The 17721-nt window shown below is 37.3% G+C and overlaps 1 protein-coding gene across 1 annotated transcript in view; it reads left to right on the top strand.

Annotated features, from left to right (window-relative positions):
* The window catches only part of GRM3 (glutamate metabotropic receptor 3), a 216708-nt gene that overhangs the window by 117696 nt on the left and 81291 nt on the right, over nucleotides 1–17721 (top strand). The window contains exon 2 of the mRNA XM_019749770.3: nucleotides 5773–6384. Coding sequence (XP_019605329.2) covers nucleotides 5917–6384 — 468 coding nt within the window. The 5' untranslated portion in view covers nucleotides 5773–5916. The remainder of the gene's footprint in view (nucleotides 1–5772; nucleotides 6385–17721) is intronic.

The following is a 17721-nucleotide window of genomic DNA, read 5'->3' as shown; positions in this document are numbered from 1 at the left end:
TTTTCTGCCTTGCCATTTATGTTTTCAAGGAACTTAACCTGTTATTTGGTGTGTAGCTTTCCATTCCTTCTAAATTCTCTCAGAAAAATAATGTACATCCTAACCTTTCTAATTTCTCCAAGTGCTCTCAACTTTTCCAGTTTTACTTTTTAATTTTTCCTTAAAAATCTGCAATTCATAGTCAAAGGAAAGGTCAGAACTATTTGGGCTGAATTTCTCTAGTGTCAAAGTTGAATCTTGACTTACTATAACATCATGTGGAGTAAACTGGGTCTTCTCAGTGATCTTCTTCATTCTCTAACAGAATTTCCAAATTATTTTTCCAATCTCATAACTAATCTCTGAAAAACTTACCTGCTATTTGGATTTCAAAATTTCACTAACATTTGACAACTATACGTGAGGCATTGTAGACAATACATCAATGTCTAAGGAACATACAATTCTCTTCCTATCCAGTAGCGTACACTCTAATGGGGAAGAAAGAACCATTTTCGTGTTTTACTATTAAGTTTAAATTTTTTAAAAACTATGCAAATAAGTATAAAATAAAATACGATCATCGTGATAAACATAAAACAACCTGCATGGGAATTCAGCAAATGAAGAGACTCCTTTACAGCTGGAAGAATGTAGACGGCTACAAAGGAGTAGAAATTTTAAGCTAGATCTGATTAAAATGATTAGATTTGAAACAGTCAGCTACTCAAAATAATTTCTTAAAGGCTTCTGGATGAAATTCCCATTGTTTCCGAGCAAGAGTACAGGAATTAGAACTGTGCAATGATAACGTCCTGCTATTAAAAATGCCAACAGAGCTGCAGTCTCTGTTTACCCATTTGAAAATGGCAGTCTAAGGAAAAAACGTCATGTCTTTTGTTGCCCATAATTCTGAGAGCTGAAAAATTTATAATCAAATTGTATATACTAGCTTTAACCCTAAGTTTTCTCCAGATCAGTTGAGTGTGCAGGCTTTGAACACTCAGAAACCCTTCAGCAACTTAAAGGTTTATTTGCAGGAAAGAGTGAGCATGGTTTCTGGCATTATATCTCTCTTGGATAAACTACTTATTCATTGAGTCAAACTGGATTTTATTTCCGACACCAAGTCCCTGGGCAAAGTCAAGAGATGAAGGAAAATACATATTAGCATATGCAAAGTATAGAAATGCTTCCTGCCCACATATTATTCTAGGGGTTATATTCACAGCAAACCTCTGAGATTCCATTAATGCTTGGATTAATAAAACATTGGTGAGCAGGTAGCCTGCGGAGAGGGCTACACATGCTTGTTTATAGTTGGCACATCGCTCATCATCCCTGAATGGAGAACTGCAACTGCAGAGCTGCAATTCTCCAGCTGCATATGAATGTGGTTGCAGTAGGGGGCCTGTTTATCTGGGGAATGTGCTGCTAGCTGATTTATAACGAAAGGAGCCAGAAAAGAAGTAGTTGGTGCCCTTTCCCACAATCCGATAAACTGGTACACAGAGATAAACAGTTGCATTGAATTAAGCATGTTTGTCTATTTTTCAATGTTAAATTTTAATTTTCCGTGTGTTTTTTTCCAGTTTCTTAGGGCTTCATTTTAAGTAATGCTAAGTATTTTTAAATTATACATGGCCTTACAGTCATAATCATTATAAATTCTGCTTTAAAGAAACGGTAAATAAGAAAATATTAAGACAGTGTATTTAAACATTACTCTAATTGATTTTTAATTTGTAATTCTCTAATACTACATTAAATGTTACTTAAAGAGGCTCTGTCAGAGGACTTAAAGGAAAAATATTTTACATAATATTGTTGTTAGTCAAGTTGTTTTTAAGATCTGTATATCTAATTTCTAAAGGTATATCTTATACGTAATACATAATGGATTGCTTTTTGAGTCAAGCACTTCATAATAATTGCCATGTTAAAGGAAACCCACGATATACTTATTTTTAAGATTTTTCACAAACAATAGAGACAGTTGGTAGAAACAGATGAGTACTTTTCCATTAATCTACATAAAAATATCTAAGCATTTCGAATGTTGACAGCAGGGATAATAGTCATTTGTTTCCAATTGGGTATCCAGTTCATGGCCTAGCACACACATAGTAAGTATTCCATAAATATTTGATGAGTGAATGCATCTCCAAAGCTTTTAAATAGGCTAATATGCATGTGCCTAATTTAGTATTCTCCTGACTGAAAACTTAAAAAAATAAACGTAGGTCAACTTGGGGACACATCTCTCCTTGCTTTATAGGGACCCACCTCCGCTGCAACTTCCAAATACAAAGGCAGCATTTTCTCCTTCATGTATAAAAAGTCATTCCTGTAGTCCTACCTGTTGTCAATCCTATCCTGAAAGAGCATAATAGGGTAAGAGCACTTGCGACGATTAGGTAGGTAATGAAATAAAACAATCCATTTCTCTACTTGAACTCCCATTTCCTGTGCCACAAATAAAATAGCAAAGAGTCATTTGCAAACATAAATGTCATGGCTTCAGGAAACATTTGTTGAATATCTCCTGGATTGAAGACATTATGCCAGGCCCTGAAAACACAGAGATGAATAAAACACAGCCCCTACTTGTGAAATACGTAGATTGATAGATACTATTACTTTAGTGTAATATGGTGTTTCATTTTGAAAGCTTTCTTGGACTAAGAGCATTTTCCAAAGAGAGAATGAACTTTTTCATAAACTATAAGGTCATCTTTATTCTTTGTGTAGTCAAAATTCATATTCAACAGATACCTACATTTTTTCATAGGTAATGGTAAAACTGTGCTGATGACCTTCTTTGAATTAACTATTCTTTTTTATTAGGCACATAAAACAATTATTTTATAGAGCAATTTCTGCTTCTTTATCATTAATGATAATGATCACAGTGTCTTTTGCCTTCAATGGCAATTTTGCTTCAAAGGGAATTAAGTGTACCTAAAGATCAAAGAGAAACGAGAAATTGATATGAAACAAAAAAAGTTCTACTACGGTATCAACTTTTAAAATTACTATTATTATTAGCCTTGTGGCAGATCTCCCAGAGAAGCTCTGGGTTAACACTGAGCATTCCAGTGCCTGCTGCCATCATTGCCAAGATTCACACCTAAATAAATAAACAAAACAAAACCCAAAGGACTTGCACGTCTCAAGAAAACAAGCCGTTACTTGCTCCATGCAAAAGGAACAGAACGCATGTGGAAAGCTGGGTTTTAAAGGGCACTGCTAACACGAGAAAGGACAAATGTCAAAAATGTTGAACGCTGGACTCATTCCTGTCCCTTTTTGTTGTTGTTGTTAAGTTTTGTTTCTTTCTTCAAACATTAAAAATTCTATATGCTATGCCACTTCATTTATTCCCAATGAGCAGACAGGAAACAAATATAAATTGTAATAGGAATGGCAAACATTTCTTGAACTAGCTACAGCGGGAATATAAAGCAAGAAGTAAAAAATTTCACTAGAGAAGGAAGATTGCAAAGAATTATTGACCTTTCCTGGTAGTGACTACTGAGTCTTAAATGATAAGTAGATGTTACCAGATAAATGGGTGTAGATGGGCATTCCTGGCCAAGGGAAAAATGGAAGCAGAATCAAGAGGTAATGTCCTGGCATCCACTAAAGTGAACATAGTTCAATAGGGCTGAAGTGCAAGGTTTGAAGGCAGAAGTGGGATGAAGTTGATGGGCATGGTAAATAGTAAGACTTGAAAGCTAGCGAGAGACAAGATCATGGGGCATGAAGAAGTCAACTGTGTAAACTAGAGGCAAAGGAAAGTCAAAAATAGATTGGAAGGAGATGAGCCACTCTGAGTAGCAGCTAAGATTATACATTAGACAGAGAATTTCCTCCAGTGGGACACTATTCAGATTACTAACATTTGTTAACTTATCAGAGAGCACACAGGTGGAGGTGGTGTGGCTTTCAGGCATCCTGATTGAGTTGCGGAGCAGCCAGGAGACCCCCCTCTTTCACACAACCCCACCAATACACAATTATGCACAAAAGCAGGAGAGCAGACAGGCACACTCAACCACACACACGGGCATGGACCGGCACCCTGTCAGGAGAGTGCTCCAGGAGCCCCTGTCACCACTTCTCTCACATAACTCTGAATGTTATAGAAGCTCACCTCACCTAGGAGGAAAGGGGATAAGTAAGCAGAGTGAATGTGCTGACTAAAGAGCTGGTGACAAGGAGTAGAGCAGTCCATTGGTTTGTGTGCATGCAACCAGGCTGTTCCACACCAGGGTTTTGGAAAGATCCCTGGAAAGACTGTAGCCTTCTGTCAAAATCATGATCCTCCCAGTGGGGCTTTGCCTGATTCCTAAAAGTTGCATATTTTCTATGCTATGATGTAAAAACAAGCTCAATTTATGGAACTCCTAAGTAACAATCTACTGCGCAAACCCTAGCACTAGTGCTCACTGCACTGTAAATGTGAAGGCCACATCAGGAGTTGCATAACGCTGGATGGCTGGAGGAGGCAGCCACCAGCACATTCCCCATTATCTATACTGTAAAGGTTATACAATAATAACACTTAAAGTTTTGTACTTGAGGAAGGTTATCTTTTCCTAATTCACAGAAAGGTGCTTTGGATATTGGCAGCAGCTCTCTAGAAATCTACTGCTACGTCCTGTTAGAGATAGTAAGAGCCTGGCACAGTGGGGATAGAAGAGAAGAGACAGATTTGAGAGATATGAAGCAGGTAGATTCTACAGAACTTAGTGGCTTAATTGAAAGAAAATAGGAGAGGGTGAAATGAGAAGGGTTCTAGCAGGCAGGTTTCAGGTACGAGAACCTGAGTACAGAGAAGATCTATTCACAGAGATAAGGGAGAACTTAGGACACATAGACCTTGACGTGACAGAGGGATGTGTAGGATAGAGCTGTTAAGCAGGCAGTTCACCTAGGAGTCATTTAAGTGGTAGTAAAACTGTAAGCCCTGGATGAGCTAGCCCAGGAATGGGGCAGAGGTGGGGAGTGTGCAACAATGAAATTTGAGCTGCAGTCAAAAATAAAGCATGCGAACAGAAACCCAGAAAGTTGCAATCAGTATAAAACAGTCAAGATTTCAATTAAATCTTGAGGACTACCCTGGATGTATTGAATTTACAAGCTGGTAGATCAGTAGTAGCTTTTCCCCAAGCCATTTTGCTAGAGCAGTGGAGGCAGGATCTTGGTTGCAGTGGGCTAAGAGCATCTGGAATGAGAAGTAAGGACAATGCTGTGGACAATTCTTTGGAAGAGGTCACCTGTGAGGGGAGCACAAGGATGTGGGGGTAGGAAGGCAGAAATGGCGACAGAATCACAATTGTGTTTTGTTTTGCTTCCAAATGGAAAGGCAAGAATGGATAAAAAGGGATTGGTTATAAAGGTACCTGAAAGAGAGGGGATAAAGACTCATTACCAAGTTGTTACCCTACCAATTGCTCAGCAAATGACTCAGTAGAGAGGGTACTGAACTTGGCATTAGAAAAACCAGAGTCTGAACACTACCAACATTCTAAGAACACTTTGTCAGGTCACTTTACCTCTTTAGTCGCCAGTGTCCATTTCTGGGAGCCGGGACCACTAAGATCGACATCACAGTGGGTTGTAAAGGTGAGAATATTGTGGTAGAGTGCCTGGTGCAGTAGTGCAGAGTGTGTTTAGTAAATGGTAATTTGCGTCATTATCCCATCAAAGGTCTGAGTGGGGACCATCAATGTAATCACTGTTGTTTTCTTTTTCATTTTTACTCCTATTTTTTTTTTCTCTCTCTAGGAATTTGGTGACAGGCTCTGCTAGTCTGTTCCTCCCTTATTTGAAGGACAGGCCAAAGACCCAGTTTGGAAATGAGAGAGGAAGACTAGCGTACAACACTGGCTCCATCCATTGATATTTCCTAGAGTTAGAGAAAGAGGATTCATGAAGATGTTGACAAGACTCCAAGTTCTTACCTTAGCTTTGTTTTCAAAGGGATTTTTACTCTCTTTAGAGGACCATAACTTTATGAGGAGGGAGATTAAAATAGAAGGTGACCTCGTTTTAGGGGGGCTATTTCCTATTAATGAAAAAGGCACTGGAACGGAAGAATGTGGGAGAATCAATGAAGACCGAGGGATCCAACGCCTGGAAGCCATGTTGTTTGCTATTGATGAAATCAACAAAGACAATTACTTGCTACCAGGAGTGAAGTTGGGTGTTCACATTTTGGATACATGCTCAAGGGATACTTATGCATTAGAGCAATCACTGGAATTTGTCAGGGCATCTTTGACTAAAGTGGATGAAGCTGAGTATATGTGTCCTGACGGATCCTACGCCATTCAAGAAAATATCCCACTGCTCATTGCGGGGGTCATTGGCGGCTCCTACAGCAGCGTTTCCATACAGGTAAGACTGGCCAATGCTACTGCTAAATCATTGTGTCTCTTTGGTTTTATGTGTTGGGGGAACAACAAAAAAAAAAGAATATCTTATTAACTTCATCAATAGATAATATTAAAAATATAATTATTCATTTCGATGGGTATTTGATAACATAGATAGGTTTGCAAACAGAACAGTTCTCTATCAACGAAAATTGTTTAGTAGTATATCATATAGCGTCACAACCTACCCCAAAATTCAGTGACTTAAAACAAAAATGATTTATTATGATAGTTAACAAGTCTGAAGATCAGTAGGAATGAGCTGATCAAAGCTGGGTTCAGGCGGGGGTGGCTCTGTTCCAGGTTGTTCCTCCACCTTGAATCAGTGAGCTAGCCCAGGCATATTCTTCTCAGAGTGATGGCAGCAGTACAAGAGAATGCAAACTTAACTGCACAGGCCCTTTCCAAGCTTCTGCTAGCGTGACATCTGCTAACATCCCCTTATCAAAGCAACTCACAGGACTCAGCCCAGAGACAAGGAGGAGGGAAATATGCCCAGACCACAAGACAAGTGCAGCAAACTTGCATCACAAACGATGTGGGTGTATGGTAATGATTTTCAGCCATTGATACCATCAACCACAAGAAAGTACAATGTCACTGAACTCTATTTTTTCACACTAATTTATACTAAAGCATAGTTTTTTTCAGAGGTAAATTATCAACAATTTCTCATGGCATAAATCTCAAAATATATTCAGAAAAGCCAGATAATTACTACAAAAAAAGAAGGACCAATTTTGTACACAACTTAAATTAGATAAAAAGCTAGTAATTGGCTCTCATAATTTTGTTAGGGAAAGAAAGAACATACTGGTATTCTTTGAACTCTTGCAACGCTCACTTACAGGGTCCCAGAATTTTAGACATGGAAATGAGCTGAGAAATCACCCAGCTCAGCTTTCTCATTTTCCCAAGTCCCAGAAAGATTGGTTTCATGAAACTCCCATTGGTAGGTAGCACAGGAACTAGAATTCAGGTAGATCATTTGTACTTTTGTGCTCTTTCAACCATCTCATATGATTTCTAGATGTTACTTGAAGTTCAATATATATTTTTTTTATGATAAGAGCACTAATGTCACAGCAATAACAGGTCATGATTCTAGGAGTCATATACTTTGCCTCCCACCAAATTAGTGTAATCAAAGCTCCAAGCACTAAAGGAGGCTATATTACAGTCATGCTGTATTTATATGTCACAAACCACTTAAATTGGCTCTATTTGTATTGGAATAACCTTGTTTCTATATCCCAGATTCGTGGCATTTAAAACATTACATATAGCTCTGTGCTGTTCTAAATGAGCTATTTCAAATTTATTTCCTTCTTCTGAGCACATGCTCATATAATGAGTAATTAGGATAATTGGTTTTTCATAAACACCCTTTAACTTCATTAGATGGATAGACAATATTACACATCTCAAAGCATATCATGTTAATTTTGCCACTATTTCTATACTTGGATCAGGAGAGATGGAAATTGCTATTTAAAAAGAGAGAATTAAAGATATGTATCTGCCATACTTTCAGTAAAATTTCACTAGATGCATGCGAATCATTTTATAAATATTTATATTATATCCAATATTATCACTAGTAAGGGATTTTGTGAATAGTACTCTACAGTAGATGTGTAAATATCTATTTATCTAAAGTAATTAACAAACTGCCAGGCAAATAGATATGTTTAACCTAATTTTACTATTTTATTACCTATATACTCCTCAAAAGAGGCCAGATTGTTTTAGGGGGAAAGAATGAGGACTGTTAAAATACTGTACTTGTTTACAACAGAAGAAGCCATTTCTTAATCATCAAAGGACCTGGCTTATTGTTTTATCTGGTCCATATCCCCATAAAGTCACAAATGCTAATATGGTTTTTGTCTCCACAATATAAATTTAAAAACTTGAAAACTATTATGCTCTACTGAAAATGGTATAGATTTTGCCACTAGAAAGACTTGAGTTTGAATTCCAACCCCAGCAGTTACTAGCTTACCTATAAAATAAGGAAAATAGTTTCTATCTTAAAAACTTGCTGAGAGGATAAATTGAGAGAATTTGTGGGAAATGCCTCACCAAAAAACTAACAGATTCAATAAATGGTAACTATTATACCTGTAAAATTATAGAAAAAGTCAGTGGAAGAGCTACATCTAAAACCAACTCCATGGCTTTCCCTCCCAGTGGCTAAGCAGTTCCATGAAGTCATTACTGTTCCCCCATGCGCTTCATGAGCAAGTCAATCTGTGAGAAGCTCTCACTGTTGTGGTTGTTAAAGAGACCATGAAAATAATAATAAAAAAAACAAACAGTCTTTACCTCAAGAACTTAAAATCTGGCTCTGGGTATAATATTACTATGAAATAACAGTGACTACAATTCAGAATATGTTCATGGGGCTCACAAGTAAGAAATGACCTTTAGAAAGGTTTTGAGGATGACTAATAGGATGAAAGTTGTATTGGAGGAGGGGTAATTGGGCCACAGTGAAAATGAGATGCTGGATCTGAGGAATATCCATCAGAAGGTTGTGACAGAGGTTTGTGTGCAAGAGGTCAGAGACCTTGACGGGAGTAAGGGGGTGCACTGGAGAGGAAGGGAAAGAGAGAGCTTCACTCCCTCCTCCATGGCCCCCAAAGGTCCTGACTGCTCAGGCTCTGATTAGGCCGTACGTGTTCCAGCCAAGGTAAGCAGGGAGATGGAGCAATTTGTCTATACAGTGAACTCCAGGCCATCTTCCAACAGGCCTTCTTTTCAGCTAGGCATCATGAATGAAAAGAGCTCTTAGAGGATTCTTATATAGCTAAGAATTTAAGTATATTATCCTTTTGAAACATATCTGTCTTCTAATAAGAATTCCAAAAAATAGTCAATGGCAATCCAAAGCAATAAATTCCTAACGATGATTTTAAGGCACTCTTGTACATAAATGAGGGAAACATTTTAGCAGAGAGGCTTTTTCGGGGTACCGCTCACACTCACCTACTTCTGCTTCTGGACTGATTCTGATTATACGAGGTCAGACAATTAAGTTCGCAAACCTTTCACCGTGTCTGGTAACCGTGGTGACAGTGTGTAGCTGGTGGCCACAAAGATCCATGCACACCAGTCAAACCTGCCATCCATTTTTAATGGCTTTTGACTTCCTGAATATTTACTGGAAAATGTCTTTGCTTGAACTGAGGAGGGGGCGAAAAAGAGCGTAAAACTATAGAGGAAAATATACTACTACAAATCCACTATACAATTTTTAGAATTCCTATCATCTAATTTAGCATCCAGTTTCAAATCAGGTCACAAAATTTTCAGTAATAAAATTGCCTGTTGAGAGAGACAATTATAGAAAATGATTAACATTTGTGCATCTTCCATTTTGTGGTTGGGTCTGTTAGAGGTTATAATCTTGCCTTTTTGGCCAGGATTGCTTTATCAGTGGGATTGCTTCAGGAGGCACTCTCTCTCCAGCTTCCTCTTCTTTCATTATTTTCCCTCTAAGGAGAATTCTCCTGGAAGTCCGCAGAGGAGATAGTCCCTGCAGCGTTAGTTCATACAATAGGCACTGTTGGCAGATAGTGAAAACAGCATGAAAGGAGAAATGCTTAATGATTTGCTGGGTTAAGCTGCATCACCACTGATGAAGGCCCGGATAATTATTTACCAAGACTCTTATTAAGTAAGACAAACCACTCTGTGGGGGTCCTTTATATAAAGCAACAGTATTGATTCCTTAATTCAGTAATCAATGAAAGCTAGCATCAAAATTCTTCTTTATTAGCAAATATACATGGAATCTATCCGTCACCTCTAGTGAATAAGTTTCTTTTCCAAGCATTTTTAAGATTGTTCTGCTCTTGTCTCTAAGCCTGCAATCTGCCCACTTCAGGGACAATGGTATTTATTCAAGAAGAGAACAGGCCAGTTGCCTTTAGCTATGCAATTGTCTCCATGGTACTTATTTTGAAGCAGTGTTTATGTTTGTGCTTTTTCAAATAGACTGTAGTTAGAGCTTCTAAGTTGTCTAGTCTAAAAGTCTTTTGAAACGTTCCAAAAATGCCCCTCACTCTTTTCAGAGGAGGTATCATTTTATCAGTCTTTCTTGCCTAGCTGGAGCAAATTCTCGCACATGACAGGTTATTGTTGTGTCCCTGAGTGTTAAAGTGACCTCAGCCACGAATGGGGATTTGGGTGACATGGTGTCTAAAAGCTGAACTCATAGAAAGGGCAGAATAGAGCCCTGAAAGGATCTTACTACCTCTTCCCATCCCTAGTATAATCAGACCTTTTTATAGAATCTTTAGCAATATCCACATCCCAAGCACTCTCTGACCCTGGGAGATGGTCATTATAATATTGCTTATCATGACATGGCTTTGGACATGCCATGCAGTGCTCACATCATGTCTCTGAGAAGAATACTCCTTAAACAAATCCCCTGCAGTAACTTTCACAGATTTTATCTAGATAAGGAGAACAACACATAAAGATACTACTCTATTATTCCTCCTCCATAGTGTGAAAGTAGATCACCACTGGTCAATTTATACTCGGCATTGCCTTCTCTCAATTATTCATTCCTCCTCTAAATTCAAATGTTTTGGGGAAGAGTCACATGTGAATTGTTGGGTCTTCTTATAGGAGCATCAGAAAAATAGTTGAAGGACGTGGAGGTATAAAAACCTTCAGATAGCTAGCTGTGTCCAAGTATCAGATGGCCCACTGAACGGAAAAATTAACACTTTTTGTGGATAAATAAATTGAATGTAGAGCAGAGTTTCTCAGCCTTGGCACTATCAGGATGGACAGTTAATTATTTGTGGTGTGGAGTTGTCCGTGCATTGCGGGATGTTTATTAGCATCACTGACCTCCACCTACTAGACTAGATGTCAGTAGCACCTCAAGTTGTGACATCCAAAAATATTCCCATACATTGCCAATTACAAAATTATCTTTTTTTTCCACTGACAAACTGATTTAGAGCAAGGCACAGTTAGGGCCAATATAGAAAGAGTTCTTAGAATGAAATAGTCTGGAAGGAGGGGTATGTAAGGAAGTGAGTTCTCTGTCACTGGAATTATTCAAGCAAAAACCGGTCTATTATTGAGGAGACTGAAGCAACATATTAGTATTTGAAGTACATATTAGTATTTGATGCTCTTTAAGTTATAATCAGGTATGTCTCAAAAAACCTGTAAGTTTAAAATGTCATATGTTGAAAACATATTTATTTAATACACCTAACCTACAGAACACCATAGCTTAGCCTAGCCTACCATAAACATGCTCAGAACACTTACCTTAGCCTACAGTTGGGCAAAATCATCTTCTTGCTAGTGTCCAGCATCATGAGAGAGTATTGGCCTGCATATGGCTGTCCCTGGAAAATATCAAAATTCAAAGTACAGTTCCTATTGTATGTGTATCACTTGTACATGATTATAAATTCAAAAAATTCTAAGTTGAAACATCATAAGTCAGAGGCCATCTGTACATGATATTTAAGGGCATTTCTTAATTTTTATAATTAATTTTGCTCAAGCAAAATACTATTAGGATATGAATGTTTACAAAGGAAGTAGCTAAACATAAAGCAAAATAAATAATAGGCTCTGTCCCATCAGGGTCACTTTGAAGAAGTCCGGTCAATTGTTATTTCACTTAATTATAGCAGTAGTTTTGTGAAGTTGGTGAGTCAAACATCTCATGACCTATGTACTAGAACTAGGGCACTCATAAAATCATTTGTCATCAGAAAATAAGTATTTATTAAACATATGTATTTTAGGTACAGCAAGAACACTATTGTGTAAAGTCTGGGCAATATGGAGCAGAGAGAATGTAAGATAAAATTTTGAATAGTAGACATCTTATGAGCCCCCAAGATAGGTGAAAACAAATTTGGAAATATCAAATCCATACATAAAACAGGTACAAGTATAAGACCTGAGTATCAGTTGACAACACAAGTGCTAGGAGATCAGAAAGAATAACAGATTGAAAAGAAAGGAATGGAGTTAAACAGGAAAAATCTTTTAGATCTTTGTAAACGGAAAATCTGCCTTTGAAATCTTCCTGGAAATTTGATTTCTCATAGTCTACTGGATAGTATCTGCATATTTTTTCATAAGAGAGAGAACATACTGCCACCTGGAATGTAATCTTCTGTAGCTGTCTAGAGGCCTTGCCAAATCCTTCCCTCCTTCAGTTCTCAGCTCAAACACCAACCCTTTTGAGAAACCTGTCCCAAGTTCCCACTAAATAAACACATACCTCCATTACTATCCTTTTTAAAAGATTTTTATTAAAATATAGCTAACATACAATATGTTATTAGTTTCAGGTGTATACTACAATTATTCAACATTTACATACCTAAAGAAGTCATCACCACAATAAGTCCAGCAACCATCTGACTCCGTACCATGTTATCACAATATTATTGACTATATTCCCTGTGCTGTACGTTACATCCCCATGACTTATTTGTTTTATACCTGGAAATTTGGACCTCTTATTCCTCTTCACTTTTCCCTACCTTTTTACTTTTTCAATTACAGTTGACATCCACTATTATTTTATATTAATTTCAGGTGTACAGCATAGTGGCTAGACATTTGTAAATTTAAGAAGTGATCCTCCTGACTAATCTAGTACCCACCTGGCACTATACATAGTTATTACCATATTATTGACTACATTCCCTATGCTTTACTTTACATCCCCATGACTGCTGTGTAATAATCACTATGTACTTCTTAATTCCTTCCCCCTTTACACTCATCTCCAACGCCCCTCCCATCTGATAACCATCAAAATGTTTTCTGTATCTTTGTTTGTTCCTGTTTTGTTGATTATTCATTCTTTAGATTCAACCTGTAAGTGAAATCCCATTGCATCTGTCTTTCTCTGTCTGGCATACTCCACTCAGCACAATACCCTCCAGGTCCATTCATGCTGCCGCAGATGGCAAGAACCCATTCCCTTCTATGGCTGAGCAATATTCTATTGTACCTTCTACTTTTTATCCATTTATCCGTCCACGAACACCCAGGCTGCCTCCACATCTTGGCCAATGTAAACAATGCTGCAATGAATATATGGATGCACAGGTCCCCTCGGAGTAGCTTTTTGGGTTCTTTGGATAAATACCCAGAAGTGGGATTACTGGATCCTTCTTTTTCTCCTGTTATAGCCTTTGTTTTAAAGTCTATTTTGCCTGGTATAAGTATCACTACCATAGTTTTTGTTTGTTTCCATTTTCATGAAATATCTTTCTCCATCCCTTTACTTTCAGTCTGTGTGTATCTTTGAATCTAAAGTGAGTCTCTTGTAGGCAGCATGTGTAAGGATCTTGTTTTCTTATCCATTCAGCCAAATTTAAAAATGCTTTTGTTAACATTCTTTTGTTGTAGAAATTTATCACCAGAGGTATTATCTAAGGTGAACTATTTTTTCCTTCGCTTTGGAGTTAATTTATTATTTAATTAGTTCCCCTTCTGTCGGTGTTTGTTTGGAAACTAGTCTTGTGAAAAACAGGAGGTTATCATCAGAACCACTGTTCATGGGGCAATAAATAGAATGGCCCAGGGCTTCTATTGTGGTCACATGTCTATGATGGATGTCACAGAGTGAAAAGCAAGGTATACAGACATTCCTGAGATATCAGCAAATGTTTTATGCTATGATTATAGATTAAATGATAAGCTAATTGAAATAGGACTCCTGACTCTTTTAGTTAAACCTAAGCTATGATTTTGCTTTAACAACACGAAGTTCTCTTTTCAAATTACCATTAAATGTATCCCTTTTTAATAGATCAATCTGCACAAGGCTCAGTATTTCAATACGGAAAGAGCCAACACTTAGCAGTTGATACTGAAGTCCATTGATTTAATGTAGTAGAAATGCTTTTACTGGTCTATGAAAAATGCAGTTGAAAACTTATACAGTATTTTTCCAATAGTGAACTTTGGAAATTTAAGAACAGTGTTCCAAAAACACCTGCAGTTAAACTCAAAGTAAACATTGATCCTCTGGGCAGTGTATCCTTGGGACTTTGAACACTAACTTGTGGTGGTGCTATTTTGACATCACCACCTGGTAGGCTATGGAAATCCCTCTGTTTCAAGTGACAAAGTCCTGACTCTTACCATACGGGGGAATTCTATAGAAGCAACACCTACAAAAATTATATTCCAAATATAAACCAGATTTCCTTACCAAAGTGGTCAGAATGGCAAAGCATATTGCAACATTTGCCATCACTCAGTAGGGTTAAATGTGCAAGGTGTGCATCCCAGGGACTAGCTGATTCCTCCCAGGCACTGGGCCTCTAATTTGGGTAGCTGCCATTGTGTTCACAGTGTGGCCTCATAGAATGCAAATCAGGCAATTAAGCTCTCCCAATGTGGAAAACAGGTGTGATTGAACACATAATCTACAATTTGTTCAGAATTTTTCTATAAAAAAGTAACTTCATCAAAATAAATACTACAGATGTGCGTTAAGCACAGATGATTTAGGTTTACACAGTAGTTTTAAGGAATATAATTTATACAAGATTTAAAGAAATGCAACAATAAATGCAGGTTGGTGCCATCCAGTAAATTTCAACTGTGATCGATGGCTATTTAACAGACTCTAAATTTCTATTTCTATCTAAAAGAAAGTCTTTATGTTATCTTTTCTAAGATGCTACCAATAATTTAAAAGCTCTTTATCCTTTCTACAGTCTCCAAAAACGAATATTATGATCTGCTTCCTTCCAAAAAGGATACAAGGTGACCTGTAATGACACAAACAGGAGAACAAATTAAGACATAAGTATTTGAGTAATTACTACCAATCAAATAAATGGTTTTAAGTGGATTCAAATTTTTCTTTAAATCTCCAATCTTGACCTTTCCATTAATAACTTATTCATTATTATTGGGATTACATGGTCCTCGGCCTTCACGCACACACAGCCAAAGTCAGAATGAGTATTTTGTACATCTGAATACCCTTCCCTGACTTTCTTTTCAAATTGGATGTCATCCACTGTAGTCTTTTTAAAACATAACTATGGTCATGTCATTCCCTTAATTAAATAATTTTAATGTCATTTTATCTCTCAAAGAATAAAATACAAAATCTCTAGCATAGCATATAAAATACTTAGCAGTCTTTCCCCAGTCCCTGTATTCTTTCTTACCCTAGTAATCCCTACCAGACACTGGGTACCCAGATAATAATGAATTATCTGATACTGTGAAAACGATTGTACATTTTCCCATCTCTGTTTTTGTGCTTTTCCTTCTGCCTAAAAACTTTCTCTTTTCTCTGCCTGACAAATTTACTTACTCCTTAAGATCAAGTCTAAAGGTCACCACTACATGGAAGCCTGCCATGACTCACCTGAATGTAATTAGTAGCTCCTTCACCTGTGTTTTTGTATCTGTGTGTATACATATGTCTCAAAATTTATCCTCATTGTGTTTCTTTGTCTCCTACCAGACTATAACTTCCTGGAAGATAGTGGGGACATATTACTCATCTTAGAAAAACCTTAATTTTAGAATAGGTCCTTGTATAATTGTCATTGATCAAAGTTTGCTAAATGAATGACTGCTGGATTAAACATTATTCATCATTTCTATCACTGTATCACTTTTTGAGCATTTACTATGTACCAGCCAGTGTGCTTCATGTGGGTTATCATTTAATCCTCATGTAACTTCATAATCCAGAGACTACTATGATTCCCTTTATACAGATGAAGAGATTGAAGTTTCAGGAATTAAAATAACTTCCTTCAATAGATACAGCTAGTGAGAAAAGGAGTTGGGATTGCAATGCTGGCCTGTTTGATTCCAATTCTGTGCACTGAATCACTACGCTATCTGCTTTTATACCTGATGGTTCTGTTGAATTAATGAAGTTAACAGGAAAACATGAACAATACAATCCTATTGGCTACAAATAATATGGTATATATCCCTCTGCCCTAATTATTGCCACAGAATCTCAGAAGTAAATAATAATCTTTTATTTTTTCAATTAGCCGACAGTCCTCTGATCCCCCTAGGCAAACCCAACAGCTTTTGGCCTTTGGTTAACAGCCAACAAGAACAGGGATGACTTTTTTATTGATAAGGCTGTATTTGTCATATTATTATTACATTGGTGCAAAAGTAATTGCAGTTTTTGCAATTATTTTTAACCATTAGAATGGCAAATTACTTTTACACCAACCTAATATTAGACAGTGACTTCAGGGGCTACAGAAAAATATGGATTAGTTCAACTTGTGGCTCTCAAGAGGCATTGCCAAAAATCAATACCTAAGGCACTAAAAAGGACATGTTTCTACTAAGTCTGTCCGTGTCAAGTCACCCTGGGAGTTGTGCTTTTTACTAGTGTTGCTGGCAAGCATGAAAGCACTCTGGACCAGATATGACATAAACTTTTTGATCCCATTGTCAGTGACTGGAATCCAAACCAATTCAGTTCCTTGATTTCTGTTGAAAATTAATTCTTGGGGTAAAAAAGGAGCAAAGAGCAGATATAAACTGATTTAGTGGGGAAAATACATTTTTGTTTCTCTTGTAAGTACCCGCTAAGTCTGGGTAGAAATAAAGTTGTTTCTGAAATAGTGCCTTACTAGTAAGGGAACAAGACAGACACTTGTCAAATGCAGAGTGGCACTGTCATGATGAGAAACCTGATGTGTCTTATAATGCCAGTCTTCTGAAAAAAAAGTGTGATTCAAAGAATTCTATGTGGTCAGTATATAATTTCAGCCTCAGCAATGAGCTACAAGAAGGACAAAATGGATAACCTTACTATTAATAGTAAGTCCCTCACTCACAAATAAAGAAAATGAAAGTGTCTGACTATCTGGGTTCTAAACCACAGGTGTCAACTACAGCAATTTATGGAGAGGGTGGGATAGAAATCCGTGTTACTTCGAGTCATTTTTGAAAGTTTCTGCCATGATTAAGGGATCTTGTCTCAAATGTCCATGCAAGACCATCAGGAATCAGGACTAAGTCATGCTGTTGAATTGGAATGGCAATATGAATCTTTGAATGTTTTTGTGTCCTGAGGGGATTAGAAAGTACAAATTGGTAGTCACAGGGATGGGAAATACAGTTTGGGGAATATAACCAATAATGTTGTAAAGATTATGTAGGGTGCCAGATGGGGACTGGACTTACCATTTCATAGATTGTGTAGGTGCCTGACCACTGCACTATACACCTGAAGCTGATATAGAATAATATTGAATGCCAATTATAATTAAATATGTAT

The sequence above is a fragment of the Rhinolophus sinicus genome, chromosome 4, assembly GCF_057876585.1.
Source record: "Rhinolophus sinicus isolate RSI-liver-muscle chromosome 4, RSI-T2T, whole genome shotgun sequence".
In the NCBI taxonomy this organism is placed as follows: Eukaryota; Metazoa; Chordata; class Mammalia; order Chiroptera; family Rhinolophidae; genus Rhinolophus; species Rhinolophus sinicus.
The sequence above is the reverse complement of the archived record's forward strand: the minus strand, read 5'-3'. Positions and strand labels throughout refer to the sequence as shown.